The 20,250-nt window shown below is 35.9% G+C and overlaps 1 protein-coding gene across 5 annotated transcripts in view; it reads right to left on the bottom strand.

Annotated features, from left to right (window-relative positions):
- Positions 1–20,250, bottom strand: part of LOC145693481 (RYamide receptor-like) — a 338,943-nt gene that overhangs the window by 151,973 nt on the left and 166,720 nt on the right. For 4 of the 5 annotated variants that reach the window (XM_081769548.1, XM_081769529.1, XM_081769522.1 and 1 more), the window contains one exon: positions 19,078–19,167. The exons of the other annotated variant lie outside the window; for it this stretch is intronic. In XM_081769548.1, coding sequence (XP_081625674.1) covers positions 19,078–19,167 — 90 coding nt within the window. The remainder of the gene's footprint in view (positions 1–19,077; positions 19,168–20,250) is intronic. 5 annotated transcript variants of the gene reach the window in all.

Here is a 20,250-nt window from a genome sequence, read left to right as displayed (position 1 = left end):
CATTTTTTAAATATTGGATATTAGTCTAGAACTTCTGGAAATATTGAATAAACGGTAAAATTAAACTTTCTCATCTATCTCAGAGCTAGATTGGGATAATTCGGTAGTTGGGGTTAAATGGATCTAGGTCGGGGATGTATGGGTTAACATGTGTCTACCTTTGATCACCTTAATACCAAACATTCACCCAATAGCTATTGGAAATGATTCCAATTCGATAATTATTCACTTTCCTTTTACCATATTTCTCAAAATATCCAGTAACAGTTTCCTCTTTATCACCTTCTTACTTTATCTCTTTTCTCTTCTATCTTCCTTTTCCTTTCTTCATCTTCTTCTTCTATTTTTTAAATAAAACTGAAAAGGGGGTCGTGACTGGGAATTCTATATGTAATATACACGGTCATGTATTTATTTATTTTATTTTATTTTCTTTAGAAGTCCGATAAAAAGTTTTTCTCGTTTCGATCGAACCTAGTATGTTCGAAATTAAGAAATGGGTAATATATTCCAATATAATTAGACATAAGCTGATAGCTTCATGAATATCCCCACCAGGGGTGAAGGGTTCCCACTCACGACTTATTCCGTGCATCACATTTGTTGCAGATTCTTTCTTCCCTCAATCAGTTTTAGATTGACGAGCCGTGACGGGATTCGTTGTTATGGAAACGGTGGTTTCTATGGCAACGGGCCCCTTTTTTCAGTTTTAGAGTGGCGACACGTGACAAGACTGTTGCCATGGTAACGCATGTTTGCTATGGTAACGGATCTGAAAATGCTTATTGAATAATACAAGTTATCATGCCAATCAGTTTTAGAGTGGCGACCGTGACAGGACTCGTTGTTATGGAAACGGTGGTTTCTATGGCAACGGGCCCCTTTTTTCAAGTAGAAAGTGTAATATGGAAAACAGGAAGAAAATGCATAAAGAAAATCCTCATATTAAAGTTACTTTTCAATATTAGCCGCCAAGTCCCTAGACATATTTCTCCATCACGGTACAAGCTTCAAAATATCTCGTTCATAGAGATCCGTATTTTGAAAGTATAGATATTTGCGCACAACCAATTTGACCTTCTCACCACAATTGAAATGTCAACTGTGAATTGTCAAGAATTTCTCCATAAGGTCAGAAGGTGCCAGATTTGTAGTATATGATACGTGCTCCCACCTCTCCTCCTAACCGTACTTAGAAAGAAAAATAGAAATATAAAATTATATCCAGTAAACATTTGGTAGTTTTGGAAGGAAGGAACATAATCAAATATATACAATATTTTCCTAAATATAACGCTCATATTCAAATTTGGAACTAGAAACCTCTTGGACTTTTGTTCTATTTCGTGACTTACTTACTTTATGATCTTTATGACCAATAATTTGTATCGTATTCTCAGAAGAAAATCGTGTTCAGTAATTAGTTATTTACTTTGTCTTTAAAACCGACTTTGCTTTTATTTGCAGTTAAATTTTTGAGTTTTCCCATCCCTATTTGTAACACGTTTAGTTTTTGTTCATATTTTTTTTTTCAATTTTACTATAGTAATATATTCATTAATCTCAAATCCCATCGCAAAAACTAACCAAGTCTTTCATTTATACTGATTGCATTGATAAGTTTGTCTAGATTATAGTTCCTACACTAAGAAAATAAAAATCATTTTTAGACTACACAATTCGTAAAGGCTAAATTTAGCAGGATTTTGTATCAAGTACAGTGAGAAACACTATGAAGTATAGGTTGGAGGTATAAGAAATGATAGCCCTTTATTCCAGCAGAATTGTTTCACTTGTATGATTGATAGTTGAATAATCAACATGACACTACAGACATGCCCCGAAACAGACATGAAATGATATTCCTCCATTTGAAGCCAGAAAGATTAGCAAAATTTAGAGAAACATAAGATGGACACAAATTTCATTAGCGTTAAGTTATGTGTTTCTGAGTAGCTTTTCGTCCTGCAGAAGAGATTTGAGAACTGACTCTAGGTGTAACCGAGAAAAGAAACGTATCCATTCCTATATGCTTCCGACATAACTAAACCTCACATATATAATTAAGTGAATAAATAATAATCAACTGATTTATTGTTGGCCTTGTACACTAATATTTTACTCCTTGGGAGGGAAATTTCCAGTTCTCAAATTTTCTCCTTTAGTTTTATCACAAGCCTTATATTTATGGAAAATTTCAAACTGTTATGTCTACAAGAAGTACCCTGTAGGTTTTGAATTAGGTGACTTAGTTTTGCACACTCATTTATCCCTTTGGAAGAGGGAATTTCTTGTTTTGGGAATTTGACCTTTACTTGTATTACAAATTCTATATTTGCGCCAGATTTCTAGTTTATAAGTATATGGGAAGTCCCCACAGCTTTGTTGAGTGATTATCAGAATTTGAGTTTTTTCTTTAAAGGATTCTATGGCCCTCTAAACCGTGAAAGATAAAACATTGTAAATTTATATATGACGTAGCCTGGTGCAGATTAATGATACAGCTTATCATTCCACTATCTCCATGAAAAGCGAAATTATGGATGTCCAAGAACTAAAGTAACGTAGTTTCTGCCTTGCCTCCTAATTTTCTTCCTTGGAGGAGGAAGTTTCCAGTTTTTCGTATATTCTCCCTTTCCTTGTATTACAATTCCTTCACATGCTGTAAATAGTGTTTCTAAGTCTATGGGAAGTGTTCTAAATGTATTGAATCAAAAGACTTCGTTTTGGCCAGGCCTCCTATTTTTTCCCCTTAGATAGGGAAATTTCCAGTTTTTCGGAATTTTTTCTTTATTTGTATCATCAATCGTACACTTGTGCCAAATTTAGACAGGAAGTCCTAATGCGTGAGTGAGTGCCAAAATTTAAGATTTATTGCAGAATTTATGATCCTCTGTCTCACAAACGGTTGGAGATAAAACATTGAAATTTTCTAAAGAGCATAGCCTAGTAAAGTTTAGTCAAACAACTAGTTTTTGTTGCACTGTCTGCGTTGGAAATGAAGCTATGGATGTTCCAAAAATATCCAAGTTGCTTAGTATACACACTGTGTGCTCCAGCCAGAGAACTTGGCTGCCGCACCTCCATGAGTCTACCTTCTGGATTTCAAGAAATGACATTAGAAGGAGAAAAATTTCGGCTCTCTCTTTTGTGTTGTTTTATAAAACATGTAGATTAATAATTTGCTTTGAGAAACTTAACTTTTCAACAAAAATGTAACTACACTACACGCAATTGATAAACGAACTGACAAATTTAGAAGATAACGTACACATTGACGGGCAGAATATAAAATTGTACTAATACACGAATTTTTACTACAACCCATACACCTAACCTTTGCAGAGATTTATAACATGGGAGCACAATTATTTACAGTGAATATTGTGTATTTACAATTATTTATATTCATTGTGCAACAAATGTAAGCAATGAATATAAAATTACATGTCTGTCTCTCATTTTTTAAAGCGTTGCCCTCCGTCGTAATAACGTTTGTTTTACTTTCAACTGTACATGAAGTGTCTTGTTTTAGAAATAATGAATAGCCCCGGGCATACAAATTAGCAACAATAACTAAAATGACTAAGTACATGAGTGAGTTTCACCTACACTAGGTATTCTGCAAAAGGAAATTTGTTTTGTGATTTGCCGACTAGTGAGGAAAACTTAAACATATTTTAGCAAGCGAAGGAAAGCATAGATCTGTGTATCACAATCGGATGCGGGTAGTTCACGAAGTCCGTTGTACTAGAACCATAGTGAAACATAAGTTTTAACTTTTAAAAACGTCTATTATAGTTCTCTTTACCTATATTGTTGAGATGAGTCGAGTACGTCACACAAGCATTCTGTTATTTTCTGTTTAAACGTGGTTCATTTTGTCCAGAAAAAAATCATCATCAAATGGAGGCAACAAAAGTACGCAGTCTGTTTACATTATGCATTCTACAATATTTGTAATATTCGGATTTCTGTCAATGTGTAAAAAAGATATAATTTTCTGACGTACGGCAAGATAGCCCTCACACTTTAGAAAATTGAAACAATGACTAGGTCATTCGTTTGTACTACGTTTGTACCGTTTGCACCGAAAATATTTTCGTTTGTACCATTTTCCTTATAGGGTTACTTGAGAGGTCAACTGGGGAGCTATCCAAGATAGTCCCCCCGTATCACAGCACAAAAAATTGAAATACACCATTAGAAAGCAAATCGTTTGTACCGTTTATACCGAAAAACGTTTTATTTGTACCCTAATGGTTTTCGAGAAACAGGGGATGACATTTGGGGGAACTATCTTGTACGCAAGATAGGCCCCGTAATGTGTACTTTTTCCATGCCCATTAATAAGTATTGTGTTTATTCATGTGAATTTATGTGTATTTAGAACTCTGATTGTACATATCCAAATAAATAAAGTAGTTGTTAGGAATAACAACGTTAAAATTGAATCGGCGAGTGGGAAAACATTGTGAGTCCAAAATAAGCCATTTTTAGGTAAAGGCAAAAATAACACTAAAGATGTAGAACTACAAGTGGTAATGAAGAGCAGTACAATTTACAAGACCTCGCACGTTATAGCAGAATGCTATAATGTCGATTGTACATTTGTGGCATTAAGAAACGTAAGTTCTTTCTTCAAATATCTCAAAATGCGTTTTGTGGACTAGTGGTATTTCTCCACTAACTAGTGGTGTTTCAATTCTAACATTATTTCCGATTTTTTTTATTTGGATATGCACAGCCAGAATTCTAAATACACATAAATTCATATGAATAAACACATAATACTTATTAATGGGCATGGAAAAGGTACACATTACGGGGCCTATCTTGCGTACAAGATAGCCCCCAAATGTCATCCCCTGTTTCTCGAAAAGTATCAAGGTACAAATAAAATTTTTCGGTACAAACGGTAAAAACGATTTGCTTTCGAATGGTATATTTCAATTTTTTGTGTTGTGATACGGGGGAAGGGGGGCTATCGTGGCGCCAAGAAAGCCCCGCAGTTGACCTCTCAAGTAACCCTATAATGAAAATAGTACAAACGAAAATATTTTTGGTACAAACGATACAAAAGTAGTAGAAACGAATGACCTAGTCATTGTTTCAATTTTCTAAAGTGGGGGAGGGAGCTATCTTGCCAGACGTATTTTCTGACCAGAAAGAAAGAAAAAATGAAGTATATTCTTACCATATCTTAATAATATGACATTATATCCCTACACAGACTGGATAATATCACTGTGATTTTCCTCTTGTGCCCATAATATACAGATCATCTGTGTTGTGGAAAAGTTCAATTCTGGTACAAATGCAATCATTGATTAGACACTAACTTTTATCGTAAAATTGACATTTCTATGCCGACTACTTGCCAATTTGCTTCGAAATTAATGTACTTATAACTATAATTAATGGCATTCGATCCCCCAATTATCTTGTGGATTTTGGCGTAAGAGAATACATTAACATATTCAAATTACTTATTTGTCAGGGTATTTATTGTATATTAATTATGACTACTTTTATATGAATACATGCGTTTGTATTTCGCATAAATGTGGGATGTGAGAATATTGTCTACAAAGTCACATCTGTGGATATTTTGGACTTCCCGAAGTTGACAGAAAGAGACCTAAAAATTCTTTTTACACGCTCCTATTCGTTGTCTCATGCAGTTTCCAACTCGGATGAAATGATGAAGGAGAGCTCCTTTCGTAGCTAAGAGAATAGTGTACGCGTCTTTGGCGTAGGAGATCCGGCTTCGATTCACAGCGGGAGCTCATGTGGTTCTGATTCCATGTTATCAGTAGGTCCACGTCTCATATAGCTTCGCTGCTGAAGGGAACTTTAAACTCAAAAACAAGTCAACTCATGCAATGATGAATGAAGATAACAGCATCAATCTCCATTTCCTGAAAGAAAATAACCACATCGTTAAATTCGAGGTACAATCTCGACATATTAGTTAGAAGACATATAGATGTGATACTGATTTATTTCCAAATACAACAGGGTATTCGGGTCTGAAGTCGTATTATTGTGAATGTGCACATGGGAATCGAACAGTTTGATGTTGTTCATATGTCGCTGCAAATATTTATTACCTTTCACGTGCTCCATACTGTGCTAACATTGTTTGGCCTAAGGAGATTTTAAGCAAATTGTATGTTGGAGGTCTTCGCAAATAGTGATGAAGATTGAAGGTTCCACATACCGTGTCCTTTAGTTTCCTTGTAATGTTTCCTTATACAGGAGAAATATTGCAAAAACACTTTGCATATTTTTGTATTACTCTCACCTTCTGCATTGTAATATTTTGTATATTATATATGGATATACATTATATATAGGGATTAACAGAAATGTTGTTTTCTGTAAATCGCGATTTAAGAAATTGGTATCCTACTAAGGCAGACTGAAAATCAATGGCATTACTGCTCTCACGCTGTTTCTGGAAGAGGTACGATTATGAGAGTTATATTCCCAAGTAAATCCATTCATGATGAGTCAAACTCAGACTCAACCAACTTTGACTTCTGAGAATATTTGTGCCTGCCAAAATAGGTTTAACATAACGCGGGTTGCATATACTCCAGGCGTGTCCGACTTTGCTTTTCCTCATTTTACCCCAAGTTAAACCGAGAGTATCAAACCATGGCCAAAATATATTATAGGTGGGTTGGTGCTGCCTTTATGGTGGAAAATAAAAGTTGGTCACTCAAACATAAAACAAAAATATTAGAAATTCGAATATTTTCGACACGTTTTTCGCTAGAAATTTGAAAGACGAAATACATTGTTTCTTACTTTTGGTAAGGCCATTGACTCGTAACTTAAATCATTTCCGAGATATGAATACTTTTTTGTTTTTAAATTTTCAACAATAAGTTCGAACTTCGAAGGAACTTGAAGCTCATGTTCTGGTCAAAGTTATTTTTGGATATGAGGTACCTTTGTTAAAGATATCACAGCAATCCGTGTAAGGACACTTTTCACCGCCTTATCCGACTATACTCTTTGGTTGGACCAGCTTGTTCCAATTTGAGTAAAAATGGTCAAAAATTCAAAATTTGAAGGTTTTGGCCTATTTTGTTTTCGACGAGACTTCATAGATTATATGTTTATATGAATGAGTAAAGGAGTCAATTTAGAAGGAATACATTACCCAACTTTCAAATTTCGAATGTATCTCTCTCTCTCTCTCTCTCTCTCTCTCTCTCTCTATATATATATATATATATATATATATGCATACACCGGGTGATTCAATAAGAAAGTAGGGGGCCGCGGTGGCTCAGTGGTAGAGCGTTCACCTCTGGTGCTTGGGGTCCCGGGTTCGATCCCAGCCCCCGCCAAGTGAACTTTGTGGTGGACAAACACCGTGTGCGTGGGTTTTCTCGGGGTTCCCCCGTTTCCTCACACTTTCTTCATTCCACCATTTCATTCATCACTCATCATCACCGTCTCCTTTAGCCTAACCGGCGTAACCGGGGGACGTAAAACTCAAAGATTTCATTTCATTTTCAATAAGAAAGTACCAAGCCTATATCGCAGCTAATACTGCACGTAGAGCCTTCAAACAAAAAATCCCGTTACCAAATCGTATGTGTAGAATGCAATAAAAATAGTAGCAACACCAGTGAAACAAGCGCACAATGGGTGCGCTCTCGACGTTTCTTCCATTGTGCGCTTGTTTCAATGGAGGCAAAACCAACCCTTGTTTCCATGTCAAATTTTGCAGATGACCCCATTGGAGATATTTACGATACGCCACTGGTGTCTCTACTACTATTTTATTGCATTCTACACATACGATTTTGTAGTTCAATTGTTTGCTTGACGGCTCTATGTGCAGTATTAGCTGAGATAAGAGGCCTGCTACGGGTAGTCAGATACAAGTCTGCAACAATGTCTCTAGCAGCTAAATGGAAAAGGATATAACAAAGTTTGTCCTCTAAAAGTTGTCTTACATTTAATGTCCTTTCGAACTATTCCAAATTTATATCACTTTCCGTTGCAAATTTTGAAGTTGCCCCCTGTTGGAGGTATTTACGAGACGCCACTGGTTTCGCTACTATTTTTATTGCATTCTACACATAAGATTTGGTAATGCAATTTTTTGTTTGAAGGCTCTACGTGCAATATCAACTGCGATATAGGCCTGGTACTTTCTTGTTTAATACCCAGTATATATAAGGGTGTCACTTATTTTGGGTAATTTCGTGTTGCAATACGCGCACACACCCCAAATATATTCTATGTGACCATAAACACGCATTAATGAAATAGCAGCTCTCTACGAGAACGTTATCCCGTGCCGACATGACGACAGTAATGAAATGGCGTTTCCACATTATAATAAAATTTAGAATTTCCAACCGTGATAACGGAGAAACTTAAAGAGACAGAGAAACGGAACTTTGCACGAAGCTACTAGAGAAAAGGCGACATCTGTTCATGTATTGAGAAACAGCACCGGATGAACAGAGTTGCCAACCCAAGACAAAGTTCTATTTTTGTAAATAGAATGACCTAAATTGAATATCATCATTGGAAGCAGAAATGAAAATAAATACAAAAAAGATTGTAAAGGCAGATCAGTGTTGCAAACATTTCGAGAAATAACGTGTAATATCTGTTGGCGCACACAGGGAGTGAGGTACTAACGTTTTATACACCTTAAATCAGATATTGGCAAGAATTGTTTGCGTTGACTAAGTCTGGAAACATCCGCTGAACAGTGTTGCCATCAACAGAAGAGAAAAATTGAGTTTGGAAGAGATGCAATAACTCGGAAAAGGTCACTAGTGTTGCATGCTTTAAAACCTATAATACAAGGCGGTAGAGGATGAGGAGTAGCACCGTGGTTATGTGAGATCGATAACTGACTGAGATATATGATATCTTGTAAAAGCTGACAAATAAGGCTTGTGAAAGGTGGCAACGCTGCACAGCAGGTTGGAATCCCAACAACCTGGTTAAAATATGAAAACAGCATTCAATTTGCATGGGCTTATGTACTCGTGGGCTTTTGATGACGCTGATAACTATGATGAAATCAAGAGTAAAAAAGGACCTGCTGTACACCGTTGCCATCTATTACAAAACTTAGTTCCCTGCTTTAACAAGATACCGAATATATATGTCAGTACATGAGTTATCAATCTCACATAACCACGGCATTACTCGTCATGCTCTTCTGCCTTGCATTATAGGTTTTAAAGCATACAGCACTAGTGACCTTTTCCGAGCTATTGTATCTCTTCCAAAGTCAATTTCTCCCTTCTGTTGTAATCTACTGGTATACGTACAGGAAGAATGCCGAAAGATTTTAGATACTAGTGATTCAAATGGCCTGCTCTACTGAAGCGTATCCCTTTTAAAATCGTATATTCTCATGGTGAATGGTATAACTCCAAGACTTCAGGTTGGTTTGTTTGAAAATTTGGAGGCTGGAAGCGTAGGTTAGTTTGAGCTTGTCAGTCAGCAATAATAGGGTTCACGTTACATGATTTTCATGCAATGACCTTTACAATTGATTTTAAGTACAATTTTAAGAGCAGTGCCATGATTGCCTAGAAGAGTGTCTCAGGAACTATTCTCCGTCACATGCAACCGATTTTAATTGGTTTAACTTGACGTGGAATTTAAACACGGCCCACAGAGCATTACAGATGAGTCTCACTCAGCGCGCCCTTGCTTCACATTTACAGACGAAATTTTCACAGCAGTAAGAAATCTTCTGAAAGAGGATTGGCATATCATATACAAAGAAACTGTCAACTTTAAAGATTAGATCAACTTCATTCAGCCCAGCTCATAATAAAATATTATCTCGGCTTTTCCAAGCGTTGCAGTCGCTTAGTACCAAATGCGCTTACGGCCGAGGAAAAATGATCATGTGAAATGGTGTCACTGTATGCTTATAAGATTTGCGCAAGGGCAAAGTAAAGACGTTCCTATTATCTACACAGATGACGAAACATGAATTTACAACTATGACCCCGAAACAGAACAGCAGTCGACGGTGTACTGTTTTGGAACAAACTCCAGTTTCGAAAATGAAAAGAGGAGACAGCAGGCACGTAGCCAGGATTTCGTGAAGGGTGGGGTCCGTGACATGAAATACTCTGGTCATCACAAAAGGGTCTCGATCACTGTAAACTATTTTACTGGAACATATATTGGTTCGTTTAGCCAGGATTTCGTACAGAGGGGGGGGGGGCGGAGTGACATGAAATTTGAAGGACCAGGAGCTCGATCAATCTAAACTACTTTACTATCAATATATATTGGTGTGTTAGGACAATAAAATGAGGATATGATGGCAAGTATTTTAATAACAAACAATGAAGAAATTTCGAGCAAAGTAATATAAAAAAAGGTATTGAAAAAGATTTTACAATATTTATGTCCTTCTCCTGTTTATTCAAATATAACAATTTTCCTTTCGTTATGACCTCAATTATTATAAAAAGTACATACTCAATACTGTCTTGTAAACTATCTTCTAATATATATATAAAATAAAGAGTTTGTTTTGTGTGTTTGTCTGTCTGTGTGCGGCCTGGGGGCCAGACGAGTGGATCGAGAGTTACCAAAGTTTGGTCAGGGGTACCTTGGCAAAGGCCCCAGACCAGAGTTAAACGTTTTTGTCGAAATTCGAACCAGGGGTTCTCAGGTGGCGTTTACCGGGACATGTAAAAGTAGTAGAAAATGACCGATATTTATTTATTTATTTAACAATCACCAGATACAGCTCACAGGTCAATTTACACTGGATACCCAACAGCATTAACAATGGAAAGGATTTGGGAAGGTATCGGCCAGAGCTTGTTTAATAGGTGCCATCCCGGTATTTGCCTGGTAGGACTGAGGAAAACCCTGGAAAACTTCAGTCAGGATGGTCGGCAGCGAGATTCGTAGCCACGACCTCCCAAATGCGAAGCCAACGCTCTACCACTTGAGCTATTTGTCTCGAATTCATATTTTCGCGGTCGCTGAAATCAATGGTGAAACTCAGATCGCATTAACTTCCAAATTCACGCAATTCGGCTCCGGGCCGGGTTTCACCGGAGAGGGTGAGATACCAAGGCATATAAAAGTAATCCAAACTGACCGATATTAGTGTCAAATCCATAGTTTTCGCGGTCTCTGAAATCAATGGTGACACTTCCATTAGCGATGACTTGCAAATTTAGTTACAGTTGTATGCGGGCCGGGAGTCAGCGGGGGGTGGATACCGAGACATGTAAAAAATAGCCCAAAATGACCGATATTAGTATCAAATCCATAGTTTTCGCCGTCGCTGAGATCCATGGTGATACTCTCACAGGCGTTGACTTCCAAATACAGTTCCTGTGCGAAGCATGTGTATGTTCAATTAGTTTTACAATATATGCGTTCCTTTCTCTGTTGAATCAAATGCTAACAGAACTTTCTTTCAACATAATCTTTTGTTTTATTATTCCGTCAACTATTGTCACTTCCAAATGACAGGTTGCAGGAGCAATAGAAAATTGTCCTTGAAATAACATGTTTGATACTGCAAGGATGCGATGACGAAAAATTATGATTTAAAATGTCCACGCTGTTACACAACGGCACTATGCTTTCGAAAGCTTGAAATCTCCCCGACTAGTAGCAGAAATTCTGAAAATTCCATAACATTTCTTGAAATTTCAACTTCCCTGACTCTTCCAGAATATCTCTATTACCTCGCCACCATGTTGGAAGTAATACAAATCTCCTCATAAGAAAGAGTAAGCAAAAGCTTCCTGTAGTTTTCTTTTTAATTTTTAACGCTGATCCTTCTTTTTGTCATTTCATTTGGTTTTATCCTTCCTTAATTTTTTCATTCTTGGTCTCGAAGGGGGGTCCGGACCCCCCCTTGACTACGTGCCTGGAGACAGCATGGGCAAAGTTGAGGAGGCCTCTTTTTGCTTTAAAGACGACCATGTAGCAGCTATACAGTTATATGATCGACGTACACTGACAGCAGGTGGTGTGTTACTTAGGCTACCTTTAGAGTACCATTGAAGCTTGAAAACTTGCCTACCAAAAATTTCCAATGCGCGGTCCCATTCCAACGAAAACTTTAGAATTTCTACAGGAAAATGTACTCCATATTCTACCACACCCGGCTTACTTTCCAGATTTAACTCCATGTGACTTTCTTCTTCTGAAAGCTCAAGACAAAGCTTAAAGACGCCGCTTTCAAACAACTGAAGAGGCTATCGAAGCCTACAATAATGACATATTTGATATTACAAAAAAAAAAAAAAAATGACTTTTAAGATATTTGCCTCGTGGTTTTCAAGAATGCAAAATTTATTGGTGTCTATGAGTACTATTTTGAGAAATTGTAAAAGATATTATGTCAATAAATTGATTTTTCAAAGAGTATGTAACAACTTTCGGCATGTCCCAAGTGCATAACAACTTCACCCTTTAAAAATTCTTGTGTCTTATGATTCATAGTCCAAAGTCATTGGTGGAATTTATTCGAACCCGCAGATAATAAACACAAGAACACTCACACACATGAACAAAAATGTATTTTACTAGCTTAAATAAAACGGTTTCTTCAACTCGAAAAAGTGTTCATACATAAATCAAAGGAACAAATTGTTCTACAATAAAGTTTCAAATCAATGATTTAATATTTCGTGTGAAGATCTTTAGAACAATTTATTACCTGGAGAGATCCGGGCATAGATCGAACCAACGTTTTGGTAATTTCTTTGGAAATTCTGTACCACGCTTCCAAATAAAGATTTGGCATAGCTTCCTTGCTTAAAGGACGGTGAAGCCTTTTTTTGCCTAGATATTCCCACAAATGCTTTCTAGGATTAACATTTGATCTCTGCGGTGAGGTTAGAAGTCATCGTGTATTCAATAAGCACTCTCTAGTATTCATACCAGTGAGATTTGGGTTATTGTCTCTTTGGAAATGAAAGACTCCTTATGTCCATGTTATGTCCATATATGCATATTATGTCCAGCTTCTGCATGCTTCTTAATATGATTTCCCGCAACAAATTAATATGCTTATGGGCATCCATAGTAGCTTCAAGAAAAGTTCAGTTTCCCATCTTAGATGATAATATGCATCCCCAAAAGTTTTAGCATTATATTAATATCTGTAGGCCAACTGTATACTATAAAATAAAATCATGCTTAATTGTAAGTTTTAAATGGTTATGTGTAACTTTTCTCATTTTTCTGAAACGTATAGTTTGCCCACCTACCTCCCAAACTCCACATCACGTTTACAAATTATTCACGGATTTCATTGGACATATCATCTTGTTGTGAATTATTTAATGAACTTTACATTTAATATTATCTCGCGATTTAACTTAAGATAGGGCAACATAAAGATATCTGTGTTGAACACTGCATTTGACAAATAAATTTCAACATGTTCAAGTGTTTTGTTAGATTTGTTAATTGTCACGGCAAAAGATAGCTTGACATGACGTTGCTTTCGTCTAAAATCAAAACGATTTTCTATGACAGACGGCATCGAGGTAATTGGAGGCAAAGACATACTTAGAAAGTTACTTCGGGAAGGGTCCTAACTTTTTATGGTGGGGTCCAACTCAACATATATTAAAATTTGTAAAATCATCCCTAACATTAGAATAAATATATAAAAAAGATGGAATTTCGTTTGAATCTGGACCTTCATGATGCACCTCCTGCGTACGTTCCTTATTGGAGCAGTGTAACTTACATAGCCAACAAGAGTACCTGTTATTATTTCAACTTTAACTCAGCAAATACTAAGGACTTTTACAATTAATCTTGCTTCATGGCAAAGACCCAGTGACGGATTAAGATTTCTTAACAACAAGTAATAAACCGAACTGTAGATTAAGTTGTTCTTATATCGTCACTATATATTATTGTAGATTAAATTGTATTTACATCGTCACAATATGGTACTATAGATTAAATTATGCTATCGTCACAATTTGCACTTGAATCATCACATTTGTTAATGTAGATTAAGTTGTACAACGGGGGACACTTCTAAATGGTACAGCCATATGGAGATTTACGGCTAAGGTGTACCATTTAGAAGTGTCCCCCGCTGTACACACCCACAGCTGACAGCAACTGTAATTAAATTCGGTTATTCAATTCCAGTTAAACGTAGCTTGCATTTAATTGATTTACACTGAATTTACACAGCAACTACTTTCAATAGATTGATTCATTGCAATGGACTTTCCTTGATTAATGGCCAACACTGTAATTGTGTATACATTACACTGCGCAGTTTTCATATAATAGCAAAAAGGAAGACTTGATTTCTAAAAGAAAAAGATATGGGGAGAGTGAGGCTTAGAATAACAGTAATAGCAGACAAAAAGTGCCGTAATTATGTTACCTCTGTTTTGCCGGAAGCAGGGCAGAAAATTTTAATAAATAGTTGTAAGTATTGAGATCGCTGTGTCAGAATCATGTGGCAAGGTACTGACTAAACGAAACACAGAAAATGGAACAAAAATTGATTGTGGTAGTACAAGTATTAACAACAAGAGTCGTATGCCTCAGAGAACAACATTTGCCACAATCTATGTTTCTGTTTTGTTTGGATGTTGATTTAGCAGTCGATATATTGTCCGTAAACCGTAAGCATGAGATAGAGATAGAGGACCCCTAAGGGAAGCGGAGCCATAAACATAAGATAATAGTTTTTTTACGGTCGCTTTTTCTTTCTTTTTACCCAGAGGGAGCGGGTAATGGTCGTTATCTACCACTACATATATAAAAAAATTTAAATCTGTGGTGCATTAACTGCAAATGATCAATGTAATATACATACATATTATCTGCACCCCTAATTGGTGACTTAAATTGCAACAATTATAAGTTTCAATTTCTCCATTTGAACCTTTTATTTGCTCCCTTGCGAGGGATACGGACAAAATCTCGCGGCCGAAACATCGCCGCCCAAAATCTCGCGTGGCCAATACCTCGCCGCCCAAAACCTCGTGGGACAAAATCTCGCCGGGCCAAAACCTCGCTTGGTTAAAACCTCGCCGGACCAAAACCTCGGCGCCCGAAATCTCGCCGGGCCAAAACATCGCCACCCAAAACATTGCGTGGCCAAAATCTCTCCTGCAGCTTAATAAAAATTCAGTGTAGTATAAAAATATCTGCTGCTTTTCTTATAAGTAAAAAAAAAAAAAAAAGGTTGGTGTGGTGAGAGTAGGGGCGCCGAGTTCTACTTCGTCCCGGGCTCCGAAATCTCTAGCCACGGCTCTGTATATGTATATATATATATATATATATATATATATATATCCCATTCCCCCTCCCTTTTGTTGTGCCGACAAAGTGAAATTATAAAAGACATCCTAGGCTCGAACCTCATCTATGTTGGAAATTTGATTGACATCGGTAGGATGGCTCAAGAGGTATAATGTAAAAAACATAGTCATTTAATTTATATATATATATATATATATATATATATATATATATATATATATATATATGTAGAGAGAGAGATTTCCAAAGCATGCATTAGAATTTTTCTTGTCATTATTTTAATGTAATTATGTGTTATTACTAAATATATACGTATAGTAATTTATATAGAACATTCTACATTGAAGAAATCGTCGTGAAGAGGTTTTATTCTGACAACATTTCTTCCCAGGCGACACTGCGTCTCGCTTAATTTAGACCAGGCGAGATTCTGTGTCGCGAGATCATTACAACGAGGTTTTGGTCAGGCGAGATTTTGGGTATAGCGATATTTTGGGGCGAGTTGGAAGACGAGGTTTTGGCCCGCGACGTTTTGGACGGCGAGGTTTTGGCCAGGCGAGATTTTGGGCGGCGAGATTTTGGCCAGGCGAGGTTTCCGCCCTGCGAGATTTTGGTCGGGCGAGGTTTTGGTCCGCGAGGTTGTCGCCACGAGGTTCTGGCCGCGAGGTTTTGTACCCAAATCCCCTTGCGATTAACAATTAATAATTGCAAGATTTAATTTTCTGTTTACTAACCAACAATTAAAATCTCGATTTTAATTGAAAATTTTAGGATTGAATTCAATAACAATTAATATTAATTGCAAGGGATAAATTGAAACTAATTGCAATTGAAATTTATTGAATTTCATTTCCTAGAGAAATAGATTTAATTTATTGATTAATCGCAATTTATTTTAATTGATTAATGCCCCAATACTGGATACTGCAGATTACGTTGTATTGAACTCGTCACAATATGTTACAGTAGGAATAATGTATCATTATAGAGCGACACATCAAGACAGATGTGAGCCGAAAAATATATTAAATATAATTTTGCTCTTCATCCATGAATAAAATGAGAGCGATTGTAATAACAGCCATATCTGCCAAATACACACGATTATGTTACGTGTAGCGGGCTAAGCATGAAGTTATACAAATAATAATGCCCAAATCTAAATATGATTATCCAGTTTGAAGTAATTACATGGAACACTTAAGTAGCAATAAAATAATCAAAATTATGTTTACAAAATGACAAATTTGGCATATATCATTACAGGAATGACATATTTTGTATTGCTAGAATATTCTTACACGTAAGGTTATCTCTAAGTAGTTTCAAACCTGGAAATTCTCTGAACTCTAGTACCACCTATTAAGAAGTAGGTATGCCACGTACACAGTGACACTTTTTACTATTAATTATTAGAAATTAGGTTTATTCATAGACTAAGACAATTTCCTTTCGTAATAAAAATTACGCTTGACAAGAATAAATACTTGAATATGTTATATTGTAATTATTAATTACAACTTTGTTTACATTTAATAGGAGTATACGTAATGTGAGGTAGAGATATACCTAGTTAAATATTGCACTATCCTAACGGTAAACTATAACAATTATCTGTATTTTTATACTGGGTTCATATGGTTTAGTAGTTAAATAATATTGTACCTGATAAGCAACAGATACTTGTTGATTTTACATTAGTAGGAATGTGAGTGTGTGTCCTCCCTCACTCCCATTCCATTTGTTTAAATTCCCCAGTCAGACCCACCTGAAGTGGAATAAGGCTCTATGCACAATACGTTGACGCAAACCTTATATAATGGTGCTGTCTTTTTTAACGTGTTGGCAACGCTTTACCGTGATGACTTGCCGTACGTGCTCAGAAAACAAAGGGATGTGAAGTGGCTATGATGTTTTGAAAAAGTAGCTTCGTAAAACTTCTCGCCATCGACATTTATTTCTATTGTTTTTGGTATTTTGATTATTTTATCAAAATGGTAAACTTAATAGTACTTATATTATTTGTAAATGAATGTTTTCTAATAATACTGTAATATTACTCATTGCCATTAATAGGCGTAGGAAGACAAACACTTTGTGTCGAAGGCGCGAAAGGTTGACATTGTGATGCCATCACCTAATAAGTGAACAAGTAGATCGACGGTAAAGGAAATATGTGATAAAGTTTGCCATCCTTCACGCTGTTGTGAAATAAACTGTATAAACAGTTTTTAGAGTTAACACAGTTTCATGGCGTAAATATTACAGTGAGAGTTAGCGAATAGGTAAAAAAGTGATATAACTTAGTTCGAAACCATGTGAACACTCATCGTGAAAATCTATTGTGTACATTTCAGGTCAACCAATAAATTTAATCTTCGTAGTTAATAACGTCAACACTGATGGTAATATAATAAAAGATAAGAGATAAAACAAACTTATTCGTCGTACTACCAATTTGTCGTATATCAAGTAACTTCACTGTAAATAGTACAGTAAGAGGATCCAAGTTGAAGTAACCTGGATGGAGTCTTAAATTCATCATCGGAATAAGAAGACAAAGCTAAAAGGATTTCTTTTCCATGGAATTACTCTAAATCCCTCCCAAAAACCCCTGTGATCAATGACAAAAGTGGTGAAGTGTTTAGTGAACCAACGTGTGCTAAGTGGTCGTGCATCACCAATCTTAATATAGGCCGGCACGAAAATATGATTCCATTTTAAATTAATTAATTCTTCGTCTTTTTTATATTTTATTCTATATTAAATGGGCTAGAAGGTTTTGAAAATATATTGAATCTATGTATCAATAGAAGTATACTAGTAAAAGATACACGTAAGTAAGTGTGAAATGTAAACTACCTACTGATCACGTAAAATTTATCCTATGCATTTATTTTGTTTTCAGTTATCTTTTCCACGTTTCTTACATAAGTCATTACAGGAATTCTTAGCATTTTGTGTTGGAATTCATACATACTCTGTACGCCTCAATGATTGACACGTCAGGGATGGTGGGTAAGTACAACAGCAACCTCCGGACGAGTTCATCTTGGTTTACGATCCAATTAAGTGTTGCATTTAACTTTTGTTCCAACCACTGCCACCTGCAGAGTTAAGTATTTGTTCTTACTGACCACTAAATCCATTTTGGATACAAAAATTAACAGCCCGAACATGGGAAATGAAACCCGGCCAATCATAGGAAGTAATTATTGCCGTATTGAGGCCTATAATTAATGAGGCTCTTGTTGAAGGCAGCTGCCGCAGCGGTGCGGTCATTGTTACCTGTTAGAAATTAACATTACTCACAGATTGATATATTTTTTGTCCTATAAATATATTATTATTGAAAAGAAACGTACTATTGTTGTCGGAAACCTAATTTCCGGAACACAAATAAAAGAAATCGAAAATATATCTTGCAAATTGTGTTTCACTCTAATACACTTAATTGTTAATAAGTAACTAAACACTTTTTAATAAGTAATTAAATATCCCTGCGTCAACTTACTACCACTTTCATCACCATTCATTAAATATCTTTAAACATTATTGATTAAATAATTCATAAAAATTTTAAATCTTTGATGATTTTAATGACTAATTTCATTATGAATAATGATAACATACGTATATGCATGGATGAAAATGTAAAGTATCTTCAGGACAAGTTTAATATATTTAACGATGGGTTAGCTTTTTTTTTTTTTTTTTTTTTACTATTATTGGTGAAATTAACAGTAACTACAATCTAAGATTTGAAAACATAAGTGAACTTACATTGTGTAGGTGAATGGGATGGAAAATACAGCCATTGTGACATCAGACACCGCTAAGTTAATTAGAAAGGCCCGGAGATCACCTGAAGATCTGGAAGTAAAATTGAATGAAAAGAAATGTGCTGAACACTATTAGTATAGTCAAACAATGAAAGTATTATATAACTGAATCTGAAATAAGAAATAATTATCTTGAAAAAATAAATATTCTAGTTTTACGTAGCATTATTATTCCTTGTTGGCTAAAGGAAATAGATGTTTAATGAATTGGTAGAATGAGAATGTGGAAGGAAACCAGAGAGTCCAGGAAACGCGAAGAAAAATATTATCTACGTACCTCAAACTAAAATGTTCTGTGTTCGAACCATGGACCAGTAAAACTAGAGATAAGTACTTTACCATTGGTCCTCATGCACCTAGTATTACTCATTCAATGTGGCATTCTATCAATTTTGTGCTATAGAAAGCATGAGTCCCGTTACAATCTAGTGCCTATCTATCTATCTATCTAGGCCTATATATATAAAATTGAAAGTTACTATGTTTGACTTCATATCTCTTGAACCACCCGACCGATATCAATCAAATTTTCAACATAGATGAGGTTCGGGCTTGGGGTGCTTTTTCTATCATTTCACTTCGACGGTGCAACTTTCGGAAGACGAAGGGAAAAATACAACCCCGTATCCAAGGGAGTGTAGGGGAGCCGGGCCACCCTAAAATTTTCACGGTAGGCTTGCAAATGAACTATAATACGATAATGAACTATAAAATGGTTGGATTGGGCCCCCTAACTTCTACCGCCCCCCCCCAATATTTTTGAGCTGGCTACTGGCCTGGAAGTATATATATACAAGAATGATCAAAAATGACCGATATTAGTGACAAATCTATAGTTTTTGCGGTCGCTGAGATGAACAATGACACTTCTGATGCAGTTTAAATTCAAGTTCAGCCCCATTTCCTTTTATGTTCAAAATGAAATGTATTCTCCCCGTGCGAAAAACGGACAATCTGCTGTGATAATATAAAAGTAACTTGAAAATTACAAAATAAACATAAGTTCCTTGCAACGAAACAAGGGAAAGAGAAACTTAAATTTTTGTTAGAGAGAGAGTTTCTCAACAGCTACTTGTGTTTTATTATTATTATTACACATTTTTAAAAATAGAAT

This window comes from Thermobia domestica, chromosome 1 (assembly GCF_964235325.1).
Source record: "Thermobia domestica chromosome 1, izTheDome1.hap1.1, whole genome shotgun sequence".
Taxonomy (NCBI): Eukaryota; Metazoa; Arthropoda; class Insecta; order Zygentoma; family Lepismatidae; genus Thermobia; species Thermobia domestica.
The sequence above is the reverse complement of the archived record's forward strand: the minus strand, read 5'-3'. Positions and strand labels throughout refer to the sequence as shown.